The 27,456-nt window shown below is 35.8% G+C and overlaps 1 protein-coding gene across 1 annotated transcript; it reads left to right on the top strand.

Annotated features, from left to right (window-relative positions):
* The first annotated feature begins 2,656 nt into the window (after nucleotides 1-2,656).
* Nucleotides 2,657-27,456, top strand: ATP6V1B2 (ATPase H+ transporting V1 subunit B2). Its single transcript, XM_058720420.1, has 14 exons — nucleotides 2,657-2,859; nucleotides 9,405-9,460; nucleotides 14,298-14,396; nucleotides 15,150-15,243; nucleotides 15,373-15,450; nucleotides 15,902-16,041; nucleotides 16,573-16,674; nucleotides 17,026-17,123; nucleotides 17,728-17,851; nucleotides 19,504-19,654; nucleotides 21,531-21,613; nucleotides 22,840-22,944; nucleotides 23,874-24,003; nucleotides 26,035-27,456. The coding sequence occupies exons 1-14, from the start codon at nucleotides 2,724-2,726 to the stop codon at nucleotides 26,172-26,174; spliced, it is 1,536 nt and encodes a 511-aa protein (XP_058576403.1). The 5' UTR covers nucleotides 2,657-2,723; the 3' UTR covers nucleotides 26,175-27,456.

Here is a 27,456-nt window from a genome sequence, read left to right as displayed (position 1 = left end):
CTCCCCCTGGGTGGAAATGGGTGGTAATCAAGAGGAACTTTTGACATATTTGTATTGTGCACATTAAAAAAACAAAACAGGAAAAAACATGAAACGAGAATAAATTACTGTATTACTTGTTTGATTGAAAATAAATTTTAGAAAACAAGAAAAACAGGTATGGCAATAGCTAATAGTCTGATATTCATATTTGAAACGTACCTACTATTGTGAAAAATTAGCATGAGAAGACCTAATTGTAATTTTTATTAAAAAAAGAAGCTGTCATACATTGTATTTTGAAAAAAAAAATCAGTGCAAACACCTAATAAAGGATTGAAATCACACAGAAAGATTAAATTAAAAGTAGAATTTTCTCACACATATGTGCATCCATTTTATATATGTATTTATGCATATATACGGAGATATACACATATATGCATACATCTATATTTATATAAATATATACATATATACTTAAAATACAATATATTTGTATACTTAAAATGTATACAAATTAATCCACTCTACATACCATTTTGTAATTGCTTTTAAAAATCTTATAATTTATTTTGAAGGATTTCTTAACACTTAAGGCTATACTGAAATTCTTCAAAGGTTAAGGAATACCTTTGACTGGGTAGGCTGTAATTTAGGAATGGGCATCTAGATTATTTCTAGATTTTTCCTATTTCAAAATGTTTCAATGAATATGTCTGTATATATCCATGTACATACATATAGATCAATATAGATTACATATCATATAATAATATACATGATGTATATATGCAATTTAAAATATTTATCACATATACTGAGATAGATAGATGATAGATAGATAGATATACAGAAAGATAAATAGATGAGTCTGACACCACCAAATTGCTTTTCTAGATATCATACCAATTATGCTTTTAGCAATAGAATATGAAAATTCTTGTTTCCTTATGCTCTTACCAACTTTGGACATTAGTTCAAAATTGCTGTCATTCTCACAAATTAAAACAAAATGGTGTCTCATATTGTTTTCCCTTTCTTTTCTTTAATTATTAAGACATACTAAATGATACTCAATCTCACTCAAAATTAAGGAATGCTTGCTTCAGTGTTATAGTTCGAAAGAGCTGTGGGTATTTATACCAAAGGCATGGAAATGATTCACCTAAAATAGACTAAATAACCAAGTAATGTTCACTTAATTTGTAATATATGATCAGGTATGTAGTTCAAACTCTAAAATTTTCACATATGTGAAAAAGTTTATTGTTCTCCGTTAAGTATCTATCTCTCATTATATCACAATGGTTTTCTAGAGGCTACATACAATGTATATTTGTAGTACTTCTATCCTTTGCCTTCTCTTCAGTTTTTGGTATTATACAATAATCCTTCCTAAAGATTTTCTCTTCCTTTTCCTTCTAAGACATGTGCTTTATGTTTTCTCCAACTCTAATATCATTCCAAATTTGATTGCAAGATATTCTTTGTTTGTTCATCCCCTAATCTTAGTGAACCCTTAAAGTTGGTCTTTAGCATCTCCCCACAGTACACACACTGACTTACTTCTTTTATTTCCATATTACCTACATGGTGATGCCACAAATTTTTATCTCAATTCAGCCTGTATATATTCTTGTGGGATATTTACCTATGCAATTCAATAGAAATCTCATTCCGAATATTCCACTGGAAACAACTAAACAGATCCCCAAATTATCTTTTATCTTTTCCTTCACGACCATCTGCAAAGTTCCACACTTTCTTCTCTATTCTCTGAACTATAAACAGCACCACAATCAATTCAATCGCTCAGACCCTAAGCCTCAACGGTCACCTCCTACAACTAGCTAGTCGTTCTTGTATCAGTTCTATCTTTTAATTTTTAAAAAATGTTTACTGATTTTTGAGAGAGAGATGGGGGTGGGGGTGGGGGTCGGAGAGAGAGAGAGGGAGACACAGAATTCAAAGTAGCCTCCAGGCTCTGAGGTCTCAGCACAGAGCTAGACACAGGACTGGAACTCAGGAATTGTGAGATCATGACCCAAGCCAAAGTATAACTTTTAACCAACCGAGTCAGGTGACCTTCTATTTCTGAAATAGTACTGGAATATGTTACACGTGTCTCACACTGCTATCACCACCCTAAACATTCCACCAAATGTTTTTTTAAATAGATACATGAGGGAATAAATCGGACAGGAAGACAGTACAGTGCAATAAATAATGGCACATAGTGCCCTATGTTAATCACGGAATAGGTTTAATATCTTTTCCGTTTTTCAAAGTGCTTTTTCAGAACTTGAGTTTTCCTCATTCAGTGTCATGAAAATGGGTGAGCTTTTCTTGTACATGCTCGCCTCTCTTCCCCCTCCTTCCCTTCATGTGGATCCCTTTCGTCTTCATTTCTTCTCTCTCTCTTAAATCTAGCCTTTCTTTCTGGGACCCACTTCCGCTTCTCCTTCCCTCTCCCTGGCCCGGCGCCTTCCCTCACAGCACGCTGGTCAGCTCCTCTCGCTGGTAGGCGGACTCACACCCGCCCACACGGAGCCGGAGTCACGAGTCTGCCGGCGGTGAGCTACGAAACAGGAGGCTTAGCGGGCGGGGCGAGGCCGGGGCGAAGCCGGGGCGAGGCCCCGGCTCCGCAGCGCGCGTGGGCGGAGCCAGGCACACCGTCCGCCCTTGCTATATGTGCGCCTGCGCTGGGCAGCTGCGGGGCCAGTAGGGACGGAGGAGACAAGATGGCGCTGCGGGCGATGCGGGGAATCGTGAACGGGGCCGCACCCGAGCTACCCATGCCCACCAGCAGGCCGGTGGTGGGATCTCGGGAGCAAGCGCTGGCAGTTAGCCGGAACTACCTTTCCCAGCCTCGCCTCAGTGAGTATCAGAGAATAAGACGAATCTTGTTTTTGCTCCTTACCCAGTCCCGTGCTCTCATTCACCTGCTTAGCGGGGGAGGGGGGATTTATTTTTTCCTCTCTCACCGCCCCTACCCTGACCCAAAAGTCTGTTCTTAGAAGGAGATATGAGTGTACCTAACGTTTTCGTAACATAGGTAGGCCAAGGGCAAGAGAACCGCCAGGAACTTTTTCCTGGGGGTGGTGGGCTCCGGGCTATTTGCCCCGCCCTCTCCAACTTCCCTAGACTGGAGCTTAATCAGGCACTTGCTTCCTGTTTCTGAGGCAAGGCCGCTTCTTGTGACTTCAGTCTTCAGCTGCCCCTGCCCCATATCATTTGGATATGTACCCTCTCCTCCCTCTGGTATAGACCTTTAGGGGTAGTCTGGAGTTCCTGCCTAGGGAGACTCTGTAATGCCATCGCTGACGTGGTCTGGCCTTTACTTGATGGAGGTCAGGCCCACAGCCAGAGGGAGATGTTTTGTGGAAGGGCTGCTCCACGGGAGGACACCTTGATATCAGAGAATGCTACAGCTGAAAAGTATTCTGCAGGTCATCTAGTCTAACGCTCTCATTTTACAGTGTGAAGCTTACAGCCTGGGAAGTACACGACTTCCAGACTTTAAATGCTTAAATGATTGGCAAAGCAGGAATCAAAATTCCGTTTCTTAATTTTCTCTGGGCCCTTTTCTACCATTGTCTCTTCATTTACTGATGAGTTAAACCTAACACGATTGAGTGCAAGGATATCCTGGGGAAGCCAAGCAGCTTTGCCCGTATTATATAGTCTATGTGCAAAGCATATCATACATATGCATGTTTAAGTGTTGTTGTGACTGTAAAAAAAACCTGCCTTAATAAACCATGTTTTAAGTGGACTACCAAAAGAAATGTTTATTTATTTATTTATTTATTTTTATTACTAAACAGTACAGTTGTGTAGTATCAGATGTCTTCACAGCTTCCTTAGGAATTAGGGATCAGCCCTGGAAATTGACTCTTTTTAAAACCTGGGGAAGCACCTGATGTTTCCCCAGGTGGTGAGACAATGTTTGCACTGGTTAATTGCCAGAATGCCTGTTTGTGGGCGGCTCTTTGGTTAAAAAAAATTTCAAATGAAGGGTTCCAGTCTAGGGCTCTCCAGTCTGACTAATCCTATCCTGATCTATCACTAGGTCATATGACAGCACTGCAGTGAGTGGAAGAGGGAAAACACAGTTGATTCCATGGTTTACTAAAATGTGCTTTTTACATTGAGAATTATCTGAATTAGAAAATGCCTGTTGGAGATTTATATAAATTAATGTTTCAAGAAATTGACAGATATTGCATTCTTATATAGATTTTGAAAATAAATTTATACCCAACAATTACACATTTTATTTTATGAATTGCATTTGCATGCTTTGCTTTTCTGGGTAGAGCAGGTAAACATTAGTGACTTGTAGGAAAAGATTATAAGGGTGCAATAGTTTCCATATAATTTTTCTTTCAGTGTTAATTCAGAGAGTATCAACTGAAATAATAAAATTGTTTAAAACATGGTTGTTAATCCTTAAGAGAGGTGAGTATGGTTTTTCACTATTCTTTGTGTGCTTAGCCAGCGCTAAAGAACTCCAGAGGAGATGCCTCCTGACAGAATTGTTACAATATAATGCTTAAAACTGAACCTCAGGAATCCTTTTTGTATCCTCAGTGTAGCAAGGTGCTTGACACATAGAAGGTGTCTTGTAATTGTTTGATAACCTGCATTTAAACCCCTTGTTTTAATAGTTTAGGAGATTCTTAATGTGGGTGGAATCAGAGTAGGGAGTTGGGACACTTATTTGAGTTGCCCTTCTGTGTCTGGGTTATTCTGAAAAGCATAAATGATACTGAATTTAGGCTAACAGTTAACTATATTTGAATATCATCCTTTTCTTATATTGCCATATTCTTGATTCTAGTCCCACAGTTTTAATTGCTTCTGAGTAAATATTGATTAACTTCTTAATTTTTCTAAAGATTGATTATACCACCTTAGGTGATATGTTATTATAGTAATTTAATGTGTGCTTTTTGAATAAAGGAGTGGAACTAATTCGGCAGTTCCACTGTAAAAATTCGATCCTGTTTTAAAACAGCATCACAATTATGGGTCTGTTAACGAGAAATGGAAAATGAGATATACAGCCTTGAAGTAATCATGAGCATTTTAGTTGAATTTCTAATCACAAGGAAAGAAAACTTAATTTTCTTTTTAATTGTGAGCAAAATTCAGTAATACATATAGAACTTTTATACATTGAACATTTTGAATTAGATAATCTCTATTGTTCTTAAGACCTTACTTAGATCAGAGCTAACCTTAAGTTTATTATTTCATGGTGCAGAGTTAGCCTCAGAACTAACCTTATGTTTCCTATTTCATAGAGCAGAGTTAGCCTCAGTGAAAAGTCAAGTAAAGGAATTATCAGTTTGCCTTTTTTTTAGAACCTCTCAGTACCCACCTGTCAGGGTGTGGGTCTCTACTATTCTTGCATAATAGAAGATGATTGCTTGGGGTTTTTGTTTTGCTAATAAAGTGGAGGCTAGAGCACTGGATCTGGTATTATGCAATGACTGTCTAATTTTCTCTGAAAATTTCACAATCATTAAGTGGTGTTACTAGTGTTGAACAATATCATATCCTGCAGGAGGAAGAGGATGTCATCTGACAAAATAAGTGCTTCTTAAAACCTTTGTAAATTTTGATTTTAAAATATTACTCCATAAATATTACTTGATAGTACTTGCTTGATAGTTAAGGATCAAAGATGTAATGTGTTCAACATGTAATGTAAACATGTATCTATGTTGTCAGAAGTTCTGAATATCCCCTGCAGACTCAACTTACTCATCTGGGAATTTTCATAAGAGTGGTCATTATTTTGGTAAATACAAATGTTTATATAATTTGTGAATAGGTTTTGACTTTTTGTAGAGCAGCTTGATGTCTTTGGCAGCCTTACTCTAAACTTTTCTCTCTGCTTTGGGCTGTTAATAGTAATTGTGAGGAAGGCTGGGTAAACACTGTTGAGAGGTAAAAAGTAGTGTTTGGTATCATTTTCTCTGCTTGTATTTTTTTAAAATAGTTTTATTATGGAAAAGAGCTATAGTTGGTATATATAAACTATCTTATAGTACCTGTTTGTAGTCAAAATGCTAGGAATTGTGTCACCTCTATATTTATTAAATTATATAGGAGACTAAGTTCAGAAATACAGGGTCATAGAATACCAACCTTAGAATTAGGGGGAGAAAAAGCCAAACAAACCAAAAATCCAATTCTAAGTCCGGTTCTTACATTTAGTAACAAATTTGTCAGAGCCTTAGTTTAAGTGTAGAGTGGCTTTATCAGCCTTGCTGATCTCCCAGCATTTTGTGAATCTGAAATGAGGTAACTTCTCTGACGACACACTGTATAGTGTGAAACACTCTCTAAATGTAAAGTTTGGTAATATTTTTATTTAGTTTGGGTTATAGCTTTTATTTGTTCGGTTTGTATATGTCAGTTTAATTTAAATCAAGATGTTGCTTAAGCTCTGATTTGTATCTGAAGTAGTCTCCTTGCATTTTTTAAGCTTTCCAGTGAGGGGAAAGAAGTAAGCATCTCCATTAGATTCTCCCACTCTGCCAGTGGCTATATGCCATTGTAGAAAGACTGTGTAGCAGTAGTGACAAAATTTAGACACAAGAGAAGTATTGTCCAGTGCATTAAATAGCAACAATAACTTACTTTTTCATAGCTAAAGCTGCAGACTTGTGAAATTGTTTTGAGTGGTATAGCTACTTAAGTCTTACTAATAATTACAAGAGTGTACCAGACCACGGAAAACAACCAGTTCAGTTTTGGAATTTGAGCTGCAGTACAGAGTTAAAAGAACAAGTGGCTCTGGGTCCAGGCTATATATAAGTTCAGATTCTTGGGGCACCTGGGTGGCTCAGTCAGTTAAGCATCCAACTCTTGATTTCGTTTCAGCTCATGATCTCAGGGATCCTGGGTTTGAGCTCTGAACTGTTAGCACAGAGCCTGCTTAGGATTTAATCTCTCTCTCTCCCCCTCTCTCAAACTAAATACACTTAAAAAAAAAAAAAAAGTTCAGATCCTTGTCAAGTTACTTGACTACTTATCTGAGAGTCCTTTTTCTCTTCTAAAACTTGGAATAATATTCGTTAACTCTGATCTGTTAATGGAGATTAAGTGAGAATTCCTGACAATTACTTATTAACTGTATATTGGTGGTGTTGGTATTAAACAATTAATTTGAATGGTTATTTATAGACTTTTTAAAGTATGTACATTGTTGCAAATTTAGAGACCGCTTTTGATGAAATAGAATTTTCTGTAATAGAAGTCAACTTGATTCATTGTTTCCAGCAAAAACAATGACTAGTGTTTCTTTTTCTTGGTCAGGCTTTTGCTTGTGACTGGCAAAACTTCATAATTTGAAATGAGCTTGAATTTAAACGTGAGATTCTGAAGGATCTGGTTGCGGAGGCTAAAAGTTCAGAGAAGATGCCAATCTTGGTGAAAAAGTAGAGAGAATTTTCAGAATCTGAAGAATTTTGTTGGTTACATTTTATTCAAAACAGTTGCCTCTAGGAGCACCTGGATGGCCCAGTTGGTTAAGCTTCTTTCTGACTTTGGCTCAGGTCATGATCTCACAGTTGTTGGGTTCTAGCCTTGTGTTGGGGCTCTGCACTGACAGCACGGAGCCTGAGCCTGCTTTGGATTCTGTGTCTCCGACTCTCTGCCCCTGCCCTGCTTGTGTGCTCACTTGCTCTCTCTCTCTCTCTCTCTCTCAAATAAACATTAAAAAAATAAAGTTAAAACATAGTTGCCTATAAATCTCAAAACTAGATCCTCACCCCCAGCCCACCAGCTGAGATCCTCCTCTTATCCCTGACTAAGTGAAGGTTTTGAAAATGTGTTGTTCCTATATTTTTAAAAGCTGTGTTCTAGGAAAACATGTTTCAGATGTAGCTCCCTTTGCATTTCTACATAGCAGTTTTAGAAAGTCATTGAAAAACTGAATGTTCAAGTTCACTCAAAATGAGAAAAATTAATTTTTTTTAGGAGTAGGAATTATTTTTAAGAGTATCAGATTATTTTCATATAGTGGGGAGGATTTTCATAAAAAGCCTCTGTTTTTTTCTGTTTCTGTAATTTAAAGGGAATTGGATTAATTGTTTTACATTACCATCCATTCAAGTAACTTAGCTTTTTAAATTTGTGACTTGGTTTTTATTATCCAAGCTTAAAAAAGTCATTTGGGGCCCTCTGTTGAGATAATTACAATTACAGATATTCAAGCAAATATTTGGTATCAGGTTTAAATGTCCTATGAGCATGAAAGACAAATGCCCCTGATAGTGCTTTCCTGCTTCCAGCATTTGTCCCAGGGTGCTTGCTTTCTGGTTGAAGAAATTGTTTTCAAGTTTTTAACCCCCTTGAGTGGACAGACTAGTTATATTAAATGGTTTCCTCATTCTTGGAAGTCTATATTTGTGCCAAAAATCTCTATCCCAAGACCTCACAAGAAATGAAGCAAATGAAAAATTCTCAGATGACAATTTCTTAAAATGTATTTAAAGCCTTGTATTAAGTTTTCTTCATTTATTTCATTTTTTCAGCTGTTCTGATTATGAAATTTAGTTAATTCTGAGATTAGAATTATTGTCTCCTGCGTGTTCTGTTTTATATCTAAATAGCGTTACATTTGACATGTTTGTCGGTGTAGGATAGCTGGCTCCTTTCTGAAATGAAGGATTTGGGTAGTACCTTATTGGCTGGTAGTTTATTCCTAGAGAATAATTTGCAGTAGAAAAATACAGGCCTCTAAACTGACAGTAACATTTTACTTTTTCTAAGAAAAAAAAAAAAGATCTTATTTGACCTCTTCCATTGCCTACTCCCCACTTCCTAAAGTTCTTTTCCCTGTAATTTTTATGACATCATTTAATTATGGCTTTTTACCTCACAGATTACATTTTCTCAGATTTCCTTTGTGAGTTTTGTCATTTGTGTTTAAAGTTGTTGAGGACTTCCTTTCCCTTCCTTATCTACTTTGTTAAGTGCCACCTCTTATTTAAAGCATTATCTTTTCTCTTTGAAGTAAGAACTACTGCTAGGTTTTTCCTGTGCTCCCACAAACCCTCTATGTCTGTTATAGCCCTTAACTCTCCCCCCTTCTCCATATAAAACTGGGAACTTGTGAAAGAGCTCTGCCCCTCTATGCCATCTTTGTTTTTGTGTCCTGGGTCCATAAAATAAAGTGACTTACAGTAAGAACACAAAATGTTTTTGGTTGGATGAGGATGGATTATGAAAAGTTGTACAGGCACAGGGATATTTCACAAATTCAATGAAAAGTTTTTAACTGTTTCACTGCTCCATATTATAATAGGTGCAGTAGAGAGAGGAGCTTTTTGGTAATACTACAGAGACAATTGTGGGTTGTTGTCCTCTTTGACTAAAGCTGACTCTTCTGTGTTTCTTTCCAGCGTACAAGACAGTATCAGGAGTCAATGGTCCACTAGTGATCTTAGATCATGTTAAGGTAATACCACTATGATTATCATTTAAACATTTATGTAATTAAAGACATGGCATTAAGTCCTGTTCAGCACACTTTAAATTTTGTGTTACTGTTTTTAAGCCATTCTTTGGTCTGAATGTCAGTGCTATCTAGGAGACTAGTTTTAAAATCAAAAGACAGAATATTGGATTCCAGTAGTGGATCTACTGTGGATTCTGTTTATGGCCTAGAATTCCTCATTTGCAAAATTAAAAGAAAAAAAGAAGAAAGAGAAAATTGGGGAGCGGTGTCAATCCTACCTCATAGGTTTATTGAGGAAAAACAACAGTAATCTATGAATGTGTTTTATAACCTATAGATTATTATTAGCTATGTGATATCTTTTGGCTGTTGTCATAGACTGCCATGTGTTATACTTATTTGTTAATAGTATTTGTCTTCTTTACTAAATTTTAAGGTCTTTGAGTGAATAAACAAAGTTACTTTTATCTTTGAGGGCCTGACACTGGTTTTCAAGTAATGATAAACAAGAACAGGTTATCTCAGCAGTGACTGAAACTCTAAAGAACAGTTTTTACTTACTCAGTCTGTTGTAAGGATCTTTAGTTACATATTGGTTATTTAGCTACACCTATGCTTAAGAATTAAAAACACTATTACTGTTATTATAGAAAAAGAGGCATAGGATATAGACTATAATTGAATATCCTAGGGAAAGCCTCCTACCTGAGCTGTATGATCAAAATATTTTCCAAGAAAATAATTTATGTAGTATACTCTCTAGAACAATAATTCTGTATTGGTTGGTGTTGGGGTGGATTAGGGGAGAAGCACACAATTATTAGTTTGTTGGGAGAAGTAATGGTGGAAATATGTTTGACATGTGACCTCTCTGGAAGCAGAAAATAAATCGGAAAACGTTTCCTCAAAGAAAGGGCAAAGTGCATTGTCTCTTCAGCTTTATCACTAAGATTATATTTTTATGCATGACAAGGTTCCTTTACAAATTTTAACCTTAAGATTAAGCATAACAAACGCATCTTCTGGCCACAGTCTCATGCTAGTCTGCAATTTGATTTAAAGCCTTAATTTATTGCACTCAGTTTGTGCAGGGTGTAGGCAGGTGCCCATTAATGTTTTGTGAAGTGGAGCCTACACTTTTATTTTTGAGGAAAAGATTGGATGCTTTCTTTTTTTTTTTTTTAATCCTTTATTTCTCCTTTTTTTTTCTATGTTAGATAACATTTTTGACTCATTATAAATGTTATTGAAAACAATTAAAAATATTCACATTTCAATTATGTTAAGTGCTGAGCTCAGAACAGAAGATATGATGGTGAACAATGGGCCCTCCCCTGTGGAGCATCATGTAGTGGAGAAGCAAATATAATACATATATATATAAATATCTAGTTAGTATTGCTATGAAGGCTAAGTGTGGGATGCTATAAGAGTCGGTAACAAAAAGGATTTTTATTTTTAAGTGTATTTATTTTGAGAGAGAGCACATGTACATACACAAGCTGAGGAGAGGCAGAGACAGATGGAGAGAGAAAATCCCAAGCAGACGCCACTGTCAGCATAGAGCCTGACTTGGGATTCGATCTCACGAACTGTGAGATAGGACCTGAGTCGAAATTGAGTCAGATGCTTAAGTGACTGAGCCACCCAGGTGCCCTGAGAAGGACTTTAGAAAATATCTTTCAGGAAGTAATTTTAAGAGTGATCCAAAAGTTTCATTGATGTTTGCTCCAGCTGAGGAAAAACTGGTAAATATATGTAGTTGTAGAAATGGCTTTATAACACCACATTTAGAGTAGCTTTTAGAATTTAAAGGTTAAGGAACAGATAATTTTATGCAAATTGTGTCAGAAAAGAAGAAGATGGAGACTGCTCAATTCATTTTATGAAACTGGCACATCTTTGGTTTCCATACCAGACAAAGGGTAGTAGTGGAAAAGAAAAAAAGACAACTATCCTCGTTATAAATACGGATTCCAAAATTTTTAATAGTCATGTATTGGAGATTAGCAAAAATGAGTATGTAAAAAATCCATAGAATTGTGACAAAGTAGAGTTTGTCCCATTAATACAAAGATAATTTAATGTTAGGAAATATATCAGTCATTTAGCTTAATTCAGCTCATTTATGGATCAAACTAGAAAGTGCTTGTGCTCCTCTAAATTAATAAAGAAAAGGTGATAAAATTACTCATTTCTACAAAAACAAAAGGTTTTAACCTCTTAAAGGATATTTACCAGCAAACCTACAGCAAACAACATACTTAAGGAGAGACCCGAATAACATTCCCATTTAAATCAGGAAAAAGCTGAGGATGCCTAGTTGTCACCACCATTTTCTATCTTTGTACTTGGAACCTGACCAGTGCTGTGGCTAAAAGAAAGAAGAGTATAAAGGTATTAGAGGAAAGGCACAGGTGTCATTATTTCTTGATAATACCATTAACTAAAACCCAAGTCATTCAGTAGGCAAACTACTAGAAACAGTGGTGTAACACAGAGTTGCTGGATACAAGAATCAGTCTATAGAAATCAGGAGTGTTGTATGTGGCAGAACTCCTTATTTACAGAAAACCTTAAAACTTTGTTGGAAGACAAAAAGGAAGACTTAAAATAAGTGGAGATTCCATGTTCATTAATGAAAAGACTCAGAATAGGCAAGATACTGATTCTTCTCAGGCAACAGAATCAGAGAGAAATTACAAATAAAGATTTGGTGCAGGCATAAGCAATTGTTATGAATGGAGCAAAATTAAGCTCCCTCAAACCAACTCTTGTCACAGTGCAGATTGTGACTTGGTAAATGATAAAAGCAGCATTGCAAGTCAATGGGGGACATTTTGTGCTGCATAAATATTTTTGGGGTAATTGGCTTTCTATGTGAAAAAAGAATAAAAATGAGAAAAAAAATGGATACCACAAACAAAGGCAATTGGATTAAAGTTAGCCTAAACCTGAAAAACTTACTAGAAGACAAAATTGAAGACTATTTGTACGACTTAGATTAGATGACTTTCTTTCCTAAACCAGACACAAAAGTCACCAACATAAAGGAAGACAAGTTATTTTCTTACATAAAAAGTTTTGATATGATACCATAAAGAAAATTAAAAGACAAGAAACAGTAGAACCACATACTTACAGAAGGATTAATATCCAGTACCTATAAGACTCCTACAAATCAAAAAACAGATCCATTTGAAAAGTGAAGAAGAGATATAAGCCAATCATAGGTAATGAAGTCTTAATTGTCAATGGAAATGAAAAGCTGTTCCATATTAGGAGAATCTGGAAAATACATATTGAAAAGATGCTATTTTTTACTTCATTAAAATGGCAAAAATTAAAGTTCAAATAATAAAAGATTGGCACAAATACAGGGAAAAGATAGTTTTGTATACTGCTAGGGAGATCTTAAAAAAATACAGTTCCTTTGTAGAGTAGTATGAAAATTTAGAGAAAATGGGCACAGCCTCTAGCCCATCACTTGGTAACCAAATACCTTATGGAAAACCCACTTGCATGAGGAGCTGCGTGCAAGAATGCTCTTGTAGCATATTTGTAATAGTGTAAATTTGGAATAACCTTGAATAAAATGTGTCATTTGATTTTAACTACATTTGTTTTAACATTAATTTTGGGATGCCCATTTATTCACATGTTAGCATCCCCAGGTGTCTTATGGGTACCTGCGTGGCTCAGTCAGTTAAGTGTCTAAGTTGGGCTCAGGTCATAATCTCATGGGTTGTGAGTTCAAGCCCCATATCAGGCTCTGCTCTCAGCACAGAGCTCGCTTCAGATCCTCTGCCTCCTTCTCTCTCTGTCCCCCCACTCGCATGTGCTCTCTCTTCTCTCTCAAAAATAAAAACATTAAAATAAATAAAAATTTTAAAAGCGTGTTTTAAAATCAGTGATGCACCGTTGTTTAATGGAGAGATGTTTTCATTCACATCACACAGGGAGCGATGCACTTTGCAATAGATTGTGTTGATAAAAGAGGTAAGTATTACCATGACAGATCTAAAACATAAGATCAAGTGAAGAAAAAGAAAAGCTTCAGGATGATATATATAATACGTTGCCATTTATGTAAACAAAACACTGAAATATATTTCTGGGAAATCTGCATTTTAAAATATTAAAAGTGGTGGGGGGTGCCTGGGTGACTCAGTTGGTTAAGCATCTGACTCTTTGTTTTGGTTCAGGTTATGATCTCAGTTCATGAGTTGGAGTCCTTTAGCAGGCTCTGTGGCTCTATGCTGACAATGCGGAGCCTGCTTGGGATTGTCTCTCTCCCTCTCTCTGTGCCCCCTACTCATGCATGCATTCTTTCTATCTCTCAAAAATTAACTTAAAAAAAATAAAATATTAAAAACGGAAGAGGCATACATACTTGGTTAGGAGAGTTTGAGGGGGAACATTTATCTTCTTATTTTCAGTTGGCATTTTTATCCCCTCCCCACAAAGTATAAGGGTGAGTACACACACAACCCAGAAATAAACGTCAGTTCTGAGTACTGGGAATGTGGTCATTTGTAAGTTTTGTGCCTTTCTTTAGTTTCAAAGTTTAAGACATATACACAGAGAAGAAAAATTTAATTGCTGTGTTTTTATGGATTTAAGACCTTTCTCTGTACCTTATGCTGTGTTTACCAGTATATGTACCAGGTGCTAAGTGTTTAAAGAATGTAAACTACCTGACGATGTTATAAACTCTCAGTATATACCTTTGGGGGAGATTTTACATGCATACATGCTATGATGGAGATAGAGCATACAGAGGAATTTGGGGAGCTTTTAAAAGTTGGTTATTGATCTTTTATTTTTTCTTATACAGTTTCCCAGATACGCTGAGATTGTCCACTTGACATTACCGGATGGCACGAAGAGAAGTGGGCAAGTTCTAGAAGTTAGTGGTTCCAAAGCAGTGGTTCAGGTAAGCATCATTTTCAAAACCTGGCCAGTTGAACAAAAACATTAAAGGACACGTCTTGTCCTTTCTAGCAATTATTGAGTAAGTATATCTTGATTACTGGCTATTGGTAGAAAAAATTTTTTCTTGTTGTCTTGCCATATGTCAGCATCTATATTCATTCTAGCCCAATAGCTCCACTGATAAATGGCTTTTTTTTTTTTTTTTTAAAATAAAGCAGATAATCACATGGAAAGAGAAAGATGAAAAGACAGAATTCATAGCTTATGGGATGAAACCAAAACAAGATCTGAGTTTGTTTATTTCATTGTCTTGTATAATACCTAGTTTTTAATGTTACCAATTATGAGAAATGCCAGTTTTCTCAAATAACATGTTCCTCTAAAAAGTACTATAGAGCAAGGATCAGCAAAATTTCTGTAAAGGACTACATAGTAAATTTTTAGGCTTTGTGGGGCCACCTAAGGTCTGTGATGCATATTCTTACTCTTCCTTTCTTTTCCTTTTTTTTGTTTTTAAACACTTTAAAAATGTAAACAACATTCTTAGCTTGATGGAGTTGGCCTAGAGGCACAATCCTTGGTTTAGAGGTTGGCAGTTTGGTTCATCACCAGGGACATTTCTCTGTTTATTATGAAAATAGTATGCATTGATGTATTTTACTTTATATGGGCTGTTTAACAGACAAAAATAATATTTAAGTACTTATGATCTAAATCCCTTTTACTCTTCTGATTACTTTTTCTTTCTCAATAGGTATTTGAAGGGACTTCAGGTATAGATGCCAAAAAAACATCTTGTGAGTTTACTGGGGATATTCTCCGAACACCAGTGTCCGAGGATATGCTTGGTAAATGGATGTTATGCGTTGTGAGCAGAGATCTGTTTTCTTTTAAACATATTTCCATGGAGTCTTTCTTAAAAATTATGATTGTTTGAGTCATAGTCCACTCTGTACTGTCTTGTTACTGTTTTACAGGTAGGGTATTCAATGGATCAGGAAAACCTATCGATAGAGGTCCTGTTGTACTGGCTGAAGACTTCCTTGACATCATGGGTAGGAGCAATAAATGGATTTCTGTGTTTTGAAGAAAATAGCCTCTATTTTATAATATCTTTGTCAGAGAGTGATTTTTTTTGATATTTTAAGTAGACAATGTGATACATATTAATTGTATTATTTAATTTTTTTCTAGAAATCTTAAAATTTTATATAAAATATTTTAAGATATTATAAAATATCACTAGGGTATATCTGAAATATAAATAGCTTTGAAATGTAAAGGATTTTGAAATTAGGATTTCTCTCTTATTTATTTTGTTTTAGGAACTTGAGTTCTGCTACCATATATTTTGTGTCTACAAAAGACTGGAAATGTTACTTAATGGAAAAGTTACTTAAACAATTTCAGATTTTTAAAAGTAACTGATTCTTTAAGAGTAGAAAGAAATTATTTGTATGGCTATAGTCTTAATGTATTAAATGTTATCTTTTGGAACTACTTTAGGCCAGCCTATCAATCCTCAGTGTCGAATCTACCCAGAGGAGATGATTCAAACTGGCATTTCAGCCATAGATGGCATGAACAGTATTGCTAGGGGGCAGAAAATTCCAATCTTCTCTGCTGCTGGCTTACCACACAATGAGGTGAGAACTAGGATCTGTTTTGTGTGAAATTTAACAAGGGAGATTTTTTTTTTTTAATGTTTTATTTATTTTGAGAGCTTGTTATTGCGAGTGGGGGGAACAGCAGAGGGGAAGAAAGAGAATCGCAAACAGGATCTATCCACACTGTCAGTGCAGAGCCCAATGCGGGGCTCGATCCTACAAACTATGAGATCATGACCCGAACTGAACACTCAACCAACTGAGCTACCCAGGTGCTTCATCACAAGGGAGAATTTCCAAATGCTTCACTGTTAGTAGGAAACCAAATAAAGGGTTTTCAGCAATACTCACTTGTACCCATTGCCCATTTCAACAGTATTGTGTTTTTCATGCATGAGGTTTATCTTACTTACTCTTACAAATCTTTGCAAAAAGTACAAAAACTTTTTTGGGTAAAGTCCTTTAGAACATCGTTTCATTTATAATTCCAATTTCAAAAAGTTTAGGATAAAAACGATTTTGTTGTAAAAATTTTAGATTTCAACTCAGTTCGTTTATACTTGTCATCAGATTGCAGCTCAAATCTGTCGCCAGGCTGGTTTGGTAAAGAAATCCAAAGATGTAGTGGACTACAGTGAGGAAAATTTTGCAATTGTATTTGCTGCTATGGGTGTAAGTATAATTTTTTTGTTTTAATATGACATATAAAATTAATTGTTTATGTTATTAAAACAGTGCAGAAACAACACATACATTGTTGGATTTATTTCTAGGTAGAGAAGTTGCAATTTGGCATTTTGGGGTAAACTCAGGATTAAAATTTAGCACTTGACTGCAAAATTTAAGAATAATTTTCTCTATACCCAAAGCAGGCTGTTTTTACTCTGTTGGCTTTTGTGAAATTTTGGGGAGTACTTGAAACTTTAAAAGAAGGAACAGTGTAGATCCATAGCTTAGCCTTCATCAGAAATAAATACTGAGAATTTTTCTTCTCCCTGCACTGATGAAGTCATTGTTATTTAGGTAAACATGGAAACTGCACGGTTCTTCAAATCTGACTTTGAAGAAAATGGCTCAATGGACAATGTCTGCCTCTTTTTGAACTTGGCTAATGACCCAACGTAAGTAAATAGAGCTATTTCTTTCTGCTCATTCAGGCTTTAGATCAAAAATGTTACTAAGCCAAGGGAAGTAAAACGTTACAGTGAAAGCAACATGGGGATAGGAATGGCAGAGCTGTGTTTAATTAAATTCAGCTCTTCTTGCTGGCTAATTGGCTTTGGGCTAATCACCTTGGCTCTGAAGTTCAGTTGTCTCTCTCATAAAATGTGACAAATAATACTTGTCTCATACTGTTGTGCATTTTAAGTGAGATAATACATATAAATTACCTAGTACCTAGTAAATGATCTTTTCCTCTTACTTGAGAAACCTAGCCCTTGCCTATTTCTTCCCTCCCTGTTTCTCTCTGTTTTAAGAACAGTGTAGTTCTGAGAAATTAGGGGCCCGTTTCTAAAATAATCTAACTTTGTAGCATTAAGTAATTCTTACTATAAAAATATATAAAATAACTGCTTACTTTAGAACTTTTAAAGTAATAATTGCTTTATCCTCTGCAATCTGTTTAAAACTTTGAAGGGAAACTGTACTGTTATTTCCAGAATCATGTTGTTTAGTCTTTGGCCTTTTAATTTGAGTAACAAAGGACTTAATGTTCCATTTCAGTATTGAGCGAATTATCACTCCTCGCTTGGCTCTAACCACAGCCGAATTTCTGGCCTATCAATGTGAAAAACATGTATTGGTTATCCTAACAGATATGAGTTCTTATGCTGAAGCACTTCGAGAGGTAACTTTTTTCTAAAAATGGATTATTTTTCAGAGTTATCTTGTCTCTTTACAAGTTTTTATTTTTCTTTAATCATTTTTTTTTAAGCTTCATCACTCACATATTAGTAAAATACCTTAATTGGAAAGGAAAACACAACTTTTTTTTTTTGTTAACCTAGTTGAAATTATTATAGGATAAGATTTAAATTATTAGCCTAGTTATCATACTGTAACCAGCTCCATGCATTTAAGACTTGATTCTAAAAGAGAGCAAATGATGCAAGTTGTTTATTCAGTTATTCTCCTAGGATGTTCTTTGTCCAGATTGTCAATTTTTAACCCTTTTCAGAATTTCATTCTTAATAATGTTAGTATTTAAATAAAACAGCATACTCTGATAGCACCCTCTTTAGAACTTTTTCCTTCAGAAAACTCAGTGTTTTTTTAGGAACAATGTTAAGATTTTCGTAGTTACCACCCAGAAGTTTGGGGTGTTTGTTCTAATACCTTAGAACAAACTTAGAACTTAGAACAAAACTTAGAACAAAAAGTTACTGAAATTTTGAGTAAGTTACTCTTTTAAACATGTAAAAAGGGAAAAAGGACTTCTGAAGAGACATGCTGTATAAATACCCAGCTTCTTAAAACTCCCTATGATCCATCACCATATCTCATTCTATTGCAGTGCTTTTTCAGCATAGGAGTTTTTTTTTTCCACCCATCACAGACCAGTACTTTTTTAAAGCACAGTTAAAATGAGTTATTAGCAAATTTTAAAGAAGGTATAAACTTACAAGCCTGGAATTTTACTTTTACTAGATTCAACAGATGTCAGATTGCCATCAGTTTTTTAAATACTTATTCTACTTTCTGTGTTATCTCATTACACATTGATAAAAGCTGGTCTGCAGACCATGCTTTGAGTACCACTACTGTAGCACACTCTTTTGGAGGTGCCAAAGTAACACCTAAAAGTTGGGCTTAATACTTTAGAATTCTTGGTGGTTGTAGGTTAATATATATGCCTATATTGTAGTGTGCATGTCTCTAAGAGAAAGACTATAACTATTCTTATTTTGTGTAATGAATGGACTCCTGGCTCTGTTATCTTGGGAAATTATTTAGCCAACCCTTGATTCCAACTGTAAGCTGGAGTTAACAGCATTACCTTCCTCACAGGATTGTTGTGAGGATTAAATTAAATATGTAAGCTGCATCAAATGATCCCTGGTATGTATTTCCTTTCCTTTTGACCTTTTCAGCATTAGTTAGCTTACATAAATATGGCAAGATCCGTGGCATGAAATAAATCTTGTGAACTAAGAATGTTCTCTTAGTTTTAAAATAACTTCCTTTGATTTATAGAATTTATAGATTGATTTATAGATTTTTTCTAGCAACATATTTGAAGATTTGCATTATGGTGATATGATTGTAGCAAAAAAAAAGAAAAAAGAAAAACTTCTGCCCCCCCCTCCCCCTTCAACATATTTGTTACAGAATAATCTGAACTTGTGTTGCTAGGTTTTTAAGTCATCTTCTAGAGACTATTTAAAATTAAAAGAGGATACTTCCCACATTGTAATTGGGCATGTTTAAGAAAACATGTTCTAACTAAGCTTACTTTTCATATTCTGGTATGTGATATTCTCCTTCTTGACTTACTGTCAGGTTTCAGCAGCCAGGGAAGAAGTTCCTGGTCGAAGAGGTTTCCCAGGTTACATGTACACCGATTTAGCCACAATATATGAACGTGCTGGTCGAGTGGAAGGTAGAAATGGCTCCATTACTCAAATCCCTATTCTCACCATGCCTAATGATGGTAAGCTTTTGGTCTTTGAATTATAGCACACCTAATCACTGTAAGAACTTGATTCTTAGACAGAAGAACATTTACCTTTTTGAGTTGAAATTCTGCCCCCCCCCAAAAAAAAAAGTTTTTATTTAAATTCCAGCTAGTTAACATACAGTGCAATATTACTTTCAGGTGTAGAATTTACCCATTTCCCCCCACTCCCCACCTCCCCTCCCATAACCATCAGTTTGTTTTCTATAGTTAAGAGTTTGTTTCTTGGTTAGCCTTTTTCCCCTGTGTTCATTTGTTTTGGAGTTGAAATCCTTTTGAGAGTTTATCCTTCAAGAGTTCAGTGATTTGTTTCTAAATAAAATTTTTCATTTGATAACTGCCTATAATAATCATCCTTTTGTGGAAGAAGAAAAACAATTTTCTTTATAATTAAAATTTTCAATTTTCATTTATTAAATTACTACTGGGTGACTGCTATTATTGGGGACACAGATCTAGATATAAGGAATTCCTTTTGTGTTTTTAATTCAGTCTCTCTTTAATGTAAGTTATTTGACCTAGTTGGATATTTTTTATGTATGTGTACTAGTAAGGTAGCTTAAGTGCCAAATGAAGAGCACAAATAAGAAATGCCACAAGACTAAATTTAGAGACAGAGTGATCACCAAAGGCTGCTTAAAAATGACTCTGTTTTAGAGGGGGAGGCAAACCATAGGAGACTCTTAATGGAAGGGAGGTGGGTGAGGGGACAGAGTAGATGGGTGATGGACATTAAAGAGGGCACTTGTTGGGATGAACACTGGGTGTTATATGTAAGTGATAAATCACTAAATTCTACTCCTGAAACCAATACCACACTATATGTTAACTAACTAGAATTTAAATATTAAAAAAAGGACTCTTATTTTGTGAAAGTACACAGTGCAATGCCTGTGTGAGTGTATGCTCGGGAGTGAAACCATTCAGTAGTCCTCTTCTGTTACTGCCTTTTTGTCCTTACCTCCATGCTTAAAAAACACTTTTACAAAATATTTTCAGAATCAGTAATAACTCACTGTAAGCACTGTTTTCAGTGTTTTATAAGTATTACCTCATTTGATCCTCATAGCAGTTTTGAGGTAAATGTTCTACTCTGAGGCACAGGGAGGTAAAGTAACCTATTAAAGTTAAGAAGTGATAGCTTTAGAACCTAGACAGTCTGAATTTATAATTCACACTATACTGCCTCTCACATGAAAATACTTGTTCCAAGAAAGTACCTACAAAATTACTTTATGCATTTAACCAACTTAAAAACGTCTTGCTTTGTGGAACTTTATTGGTGCTGCCTGCATAGTGGTGGTTTGCTTGTCTAACATTCCTATACTTTCTGTGTTGAAATGGTGCATATCCACTTGAAATAGCTTATGAACAAAGCATGTTCTCTCAGTATATATTAAATTGGTAAACCTCTGCCAGGGAACTTTGTGTTTAAAATGGAATTTTATTTATATTTTGGAGAGAAATAACTAGGAGACATGGTACTTTTTCTGAATGCAGCTAATTGACCTTAAATGCCCAATACATGTCTAACTGTGCTGCAGCTCTAAATAACGCCAACCAATATGATAACCTCTAGCTACATTTGGCTGCTTAAACTCTAAAGTTAATTAAAATTAGGTAAAATTTGAAATCAAGTTTTTTGCTTACATTAGCCACAGTTCAAGTGCTCAGTAGCCACATTAGGCTGGTGGCTACCATATTGGACAGCACAGATACAGAACTTTTCTATCACAGAAAATTATTCTAAAGAGCACCATTTTATGTAATGCTATAGGTAATGTACTCTCACTTCTTGTGGGTTTGTTCATATGATATGGACACTTTAATGTCAGATGTTTTCCTCTGGTAGATATCACTCACCCCATCCCTGACTTGACTGGATATATTACAGAGGGACAGATCTATGTGGACAGACAGCTGCACAATAGACAGGTATTTGACATTTGAGCAGTGCTGTCAATCTTACAAATCTATTCTTCAGTTTCTCTTTAGTGACTTTGACTTTGCTTTTAGGAATTATTTTGTCAGAAAATGTCAACTTGAATTCTTTATAATACAGCTATAAAATTGTCATTTCTCTATACTTAAGTCCTATTGTGGACAAGAATGCCAATACTAAGAATGAAGTTTCCACTTTTCTTAAAATGGAGTCAGAGTTCTCAAAGAACTTTCTTGGGTATTCTAGTCCATAATAGTATAATCTACCAGTCTTATTATTAATACAAAAAAATATATTTTTCTATTTTTTATTGCAGTATCAGTGACAGTACATTTTATTAATTTTAGGTGTGCCAAGTAATGACTTGATACTTACATGTATTGCAGGGTGATGACAGTAAATCCAGTTACCATCCATCAATACATATAGTTACAAAACACTTTTTCTTTATGATGAGAACTTTCAAATCCACCCACCTGGCTACTTTCAAATATGCAATGCAGTATTATACACACTGTAGTCACCATGCTCTGGATTACATCTTTATGACTTACTTGTTTTATAACTGGAAATTTGTACCTTTTGACTCCCTTCACCCAGCGCCCATCTCAGGCAGCCACCAGTCTCCTTTCTATATCTGTAAGCTCACAGTTTTTTGGGTTTGGATTTTTTAGGTTCCACATATAAGTGAGAACATAAAAGTATTTATCTTTTTCTGCCTGACTTATTTCACTTAGCATAATGCCTTCAAGGCCCATCCATGTTGTAAATGGCAAGATTTTTTTTTTAATGGCTGAATAATCAAAAAAAGATTGATGGTTTTGTAATAGATGTGGCTTCTAATACCAGCTTTTGGGTGGAATTACTTACTGTTAGTTAATCTTTTTATTTCATATGTGATTATATGAATCACATAGAGCTCAGAAGGCTATTTAGATTTGATACTGTAGGCAGATGTTGAAAATTCTAGTTTTTCAATATGCTCTTGTACTTTTTTTTGTAGGTTTCATTTTGAGTTTGATTCTCAAAAGAAATACTATGCCGTAAAGTCTCACTTCCTTTTCTTGCTAGGAAAAGATATTAGAACTTAACTAGGAAACAAATAATGCAGTTTTATATAATTTAAGGGATAATAATGAGTTTCAAAATGCTTCTTTACTACCAGTAAATCTTGAATTTTGTATTTAAATGTACTTTTTTTCCTCATGTTCTGTGCAAGATTTACCCGCCTATTAATGTGCTGCCCTCTTTATCACGGTTAATGAAGTCTGCTATTGGAGAAGGTATGACCAGAAAGGATCATGCTGATGTATCTAACCAGCTGGTATGTATGTCATCTTAAGGATGGGGTTTAAAGAAATGAATACCTTTCTTAGTCCATTTGCTGTCTTACGCCTCTTGTCTTTCTCCCGTATCACTGTACTTATCTCCTAATCCAAGTAGAACTTTAATAAAGGTTGCATGTGTAGAATATATAATCATTCATTAGAACCAAGTCTTTTTTTTCCCCCCAGAGTATTCCTGAATGATACTGTAATTTCTTACTTAAGATCTTAAGCAATCACCAGAACACTAAGGGATACAGCTTTGTATATTCTGTGAAGTCCTTGGTTTTTGTAGTTGTATGAGATTGTACACCAAGCACCATAAAGAAAAATACTTTTGACCTTAAAGTAGAAATGGTAAGCCTAGGAGCACCTGGGTGACTCAGCCAGTTGAGCATCTGATTCTTGATTTTGGCTCAGGTCATGATCTCATGGTTTGTGGGTTCGGGCCCCACATTGGGCTCTGTGCTGACAGCATGGATCCTGCTTGGACTTCTCTCTCTCTTCCTTTCCTCTGATCACACTTTCTCTCTCAAAATAAATAAGTGAACTTTAAAAAAAAGCAAACCTCATACCGCAAATAGTTTTTCTGAACTTTGAGATGGATTTCTTTGTGGTATGAGTTCTGACTTCACATGCTCTTAAAATGTAAGCTCATTGAATGTTGAGGAAGTGTATGTTTTAGAGAATATTAGTAGTGCCTATGGACTGCATGCCAGAAGACTCCTTTCTCAGTGAGACTATAATAAAATTTTTCTTATACTTTCATATGAACTTTATGTGAATTATGTTTGTAAATAATGTGAAATTCCTTCTGTGGTCTCTTACATGAAGATAGGTATAGAAATACTCCTAAATATATAGCCCAGATTACTGTTAACATTTATAAAATCTTATCCCTATTCATATAAGCATTTCTTCTCTTTAGTATGCATGTTATGCTATTGGTAAGGATGTACAAGCCATGAAAGCCGTAGTTGGAGAAGAAGCCCTTACCTCAGATGATCTTCTTTACTTGGAATTTCTGCAGAAGTTTGAGAGGAACTTTATTGCTCAGGGTAAGATGACTGTTTTCTCACAAATATAAAAACCTCATATATAGTTTTGAAGACTTCTTTCCCAGTCTGGACAATTTACATTGGTCTCTACATGATTTTCCTTCTGAGTAGAGAAGAGGTTCTTCCAATTGTCTATCATGTCTTTTTGCACTTAGCCCTCAAGCTCCTTCCCCTTTGCCTTCAACTCCATTATCCATTCAGCTCCCATCTGAATTTTTCCTTCTCTTTCACCTGGCTTTCTGCTCTGCTGCCTCCACTGCTGGTTCTCCTTCCTCTTAACCCCTCTGCAATGATCTCCTCTTGCTTTGGGGGTTTGGGGCTTTTCTGATTCACTTATCTTCATCTCCTTTTCTGATATCTTATCTTCCTCTTCCTTCTCAGAGGCTTAGCTTCCTGTTCTTTCTGAGCTTTTTTTTCCCTCTAGATTTAACTTTTTTCTTATGCTGTTGACTAAATTGCTATGTAGGATCCTCATCCTCTTTCTAAAGCTCTAATCCCACATCACCAACTAGGATACTTTTGTTTATGCTGCCATCTCCTCAGGCTTAGCATGGTCAGAACCCAGAGTTTTTTGGGGTTTTTTGTTTTTTTGCTGAACACCTGCCTAGCAGTTCTCTTTTCAGTTTATCTATCTCTTGCATGAGCATTGTCCTACTGAGCCCAAGCTCAGTAATTGGGCATTATTCTTCACTTTTATTCATTTATTCTCCAGTGACCAAATATTTATTAATTTGTGGTGTTCTTATTTAAAATATCCTAAGCACGGAGCCTGCTTGGAGTTCTCTCTCTCTCCCTTTCTCTCTGCCCCTCCCCTGCTTGTGCATGTTCTTTCAAAATAAATGGAAATAAACAATAAATAAGATATCCTATTCTGGTTTCATTTCCATTACAGTACATTAGTCCAGTGTTTCTCAAATTTTAATACACTTTTGAATCAACTGGGATCTTGTTAAATTAGACATTCTGATTCAGTAGTTCTAGATGGAGCTAGAGATTCTGTATCTGGACAACTTCTTGGGTAATGTGGATGCTACTGATCTCTGACCACACTTTGCATCTTAAGGCCTAGTCCATACCCGTTTCCCATCATCCTAGTCATCAGTGCCAGCTTTTTCATCACTTTTCCTGACTCTCTACGTCTCATTGCTAGAATAAATTTATTACTAATTTTATTGATTGTCCCTCTAGTAAAAAAGGCTCTATAATGGTTTTCATCAAATAGCACATGTAGGGTTTTCAAGCTGTTTTGATTGGTCTCTCCTTTGCCACCTGCTAATGCTGCTAATACTCTATATTTGACCTCAGTGGTACTTACAACAAATGTGTTTTCTTTGGAATAATGCATCACGCTATACACTTAGGACCTGTGCACTCTTCTATGTATGTGATGCATTTTTTATTAACATTAAACCCAAAAAAATGTGGATAATTTTTTAATGCAGAATCATAGTACCTTAAAAAGATTAAAATGAAGTTCTTTTAGTAGAGAAAAGAACCCAGAATTTCAGCCACTCTGATTCTTCAGGCAAGAAATGAAATTTATTTGAGGATAAGAGTGATTCTGCTATTAAAAATAATTAGTAACAACTTTGAAAATGACTGACCTATTCAGGGTATTTAGTTGACATTTAGGGTTTCTCAGTGTGTACAACCCTCCCTCAAATTCATCCTCTGTTTCTAGAAAAGTGCCTTTCTTGTAATCTCTGGACAGAATACTGGGTCTAGTTTCCATTGCTCCAGGTATTTAGGATCCTACCCAGTTATCCAAAAAGTTGTCCCCCCACACACCAGACTGCCCTCTGGCCTGCAGGCCTCTCTCCCTTTTCTCTGATTCCTGATGGTACTTAACTGTATCCTCATTTACACATTCGGTTGCTTTCAGTCTTAGGAGACCTAACTGCTTTGTTTCTGTTTTTTTTGTTTGTTTGTTTATACTCGATGCTCACAGCCCTACTGTGTCATAAATAATGAATAACACTGATAAGTGGTAAGTAGTTTACCCTTACTCATTAAATCTCATTTTTTTCTAAGGACCTTATGAAAACCGCACTGTCTATGAGACTTTGGACATTGGCTGGCAACTGCTCCGAATCTTCCCCAAAGAAATGCTGAAGAGAATCCCTCAGAGCACCCTGAGTGAATTTTATCCTCGAGATTCTGCAAAGCATTAGCTGCTACTTTATCGCTGGCTCGATACACTTGTGAAATAGTGTTCTGTTTTCTTTATTCCTTTTGCATTCCCTAATCCCCCATCTCTGTGTTGGAGTTTGCCTTGTTACCCTGTAATTAAAAACAAAGAATAGTAACATGCTGTGCCAGTGTTGCAATGTTTTAAACTTCTAACAGACTTCAAAATATCCCCTGTTGAGAAAACCCAGGTCATCAGTGCTCTTTTTAAAGTAGCTTCAGGGATGGAGGTGAATTTTTCTTACTGATGTGTGTTTGTACATAGTGGTACAGTTGCCTAATAATGTCTTCATTATTTGGGTCTCCTCTACCTTATCTCTCAGCCCCCTCAAGAGTATCACTGTCTGAAATTATAATGCTTTGATCTCCAAGTTAGGGCCAGGATCAGGTCTAAAAGAAGCCTCCTGTCTGAAGAGCCAAGAGCCTTTTCCCTGAGCATTTGTTTTTGGATTGTTGCTGTGCTCGTAGGTATGTGCTGCTGCTCTAAGCATATGGTTTAACTGTCCACCTGCTTTTTCCTACTTAATGACTAGATTAGAAAAGGAGTTTCCTTTTTCTCTTTAGTCCATATGAGTTGGGAATCCTGTGTTTTACTGTTCTCCCTCCCTCTGAGTGACACAGAATCCTGCAGCTTTTGCACAGCTGGCATCACTCTGATAGTAGTGAGATGCCTTGTCTTAATGATCCTTACTGGGTTTCCCTGCAGAGGAATCATAATTAAAATAACTAATAGAACTGTTGCTTGGAAAGAGTTGGGGTATAATAAAAGAAGAAGGAAAAACCCATATCCATTCTACATTCTGACATGCTGACAGTGGCTTAAGTTTCTAAAGTGTTTACCAGACGCTGAGGGCAAGGTGGGGAAGAGAAAGCTTTTCTGTGTATGGATATTTTAAACTCTGTTGACAGCAGCCTTTGGAAGACCCCCTATTTGGTCCTGTTTTCTGACCCATCTCTGCCTTTTCAGGTTAATCTTGTGATACAAGTGATAGCATTTAAAAGCTTTCGCCTTTTAATTCTCGCTCCTTCCTATTGTGAGCCCTGAGCTGTCTTCTATGCACTTTTGCCATGTCTACTGTTTAGTCTCTTTGTGTTCTTTGTTACTTGGGTGCAATAGCAACTTCTCTGTGCATTCCATCTTTCAAGTTGTGTAAAGTTCTTTTTTCTCTGAGGGTGTAGGGGTGGGGGGAGTCAGCATGATTATATTTTAATGTAGAAAATGTGACATCTGGATATAAAATGAAAATAAATGTTAAATGGAAGTTA

The sequence above is a fragment of the Neofelis nebulosa genome, chromosome 3 (genome assembly GCF_028018385.1).
Source record: "Neofelis nebulosa isolate mNeoNeb1 chromosome 3, mNeoNeb1.pri, whole genome shotgun sequence".
NCBI classification, from domain to species: Eukaryota; Metazoa; Chordata; class Mammalia; order Carnivora; family Felidae; genus Neofelis; species Neofelis nebulosa.
The sequence above is the reverse complement of the archived record's forward strand: the minus strand, read 5'-3'. Positions and strand labels throughout refer to the sequence as shown.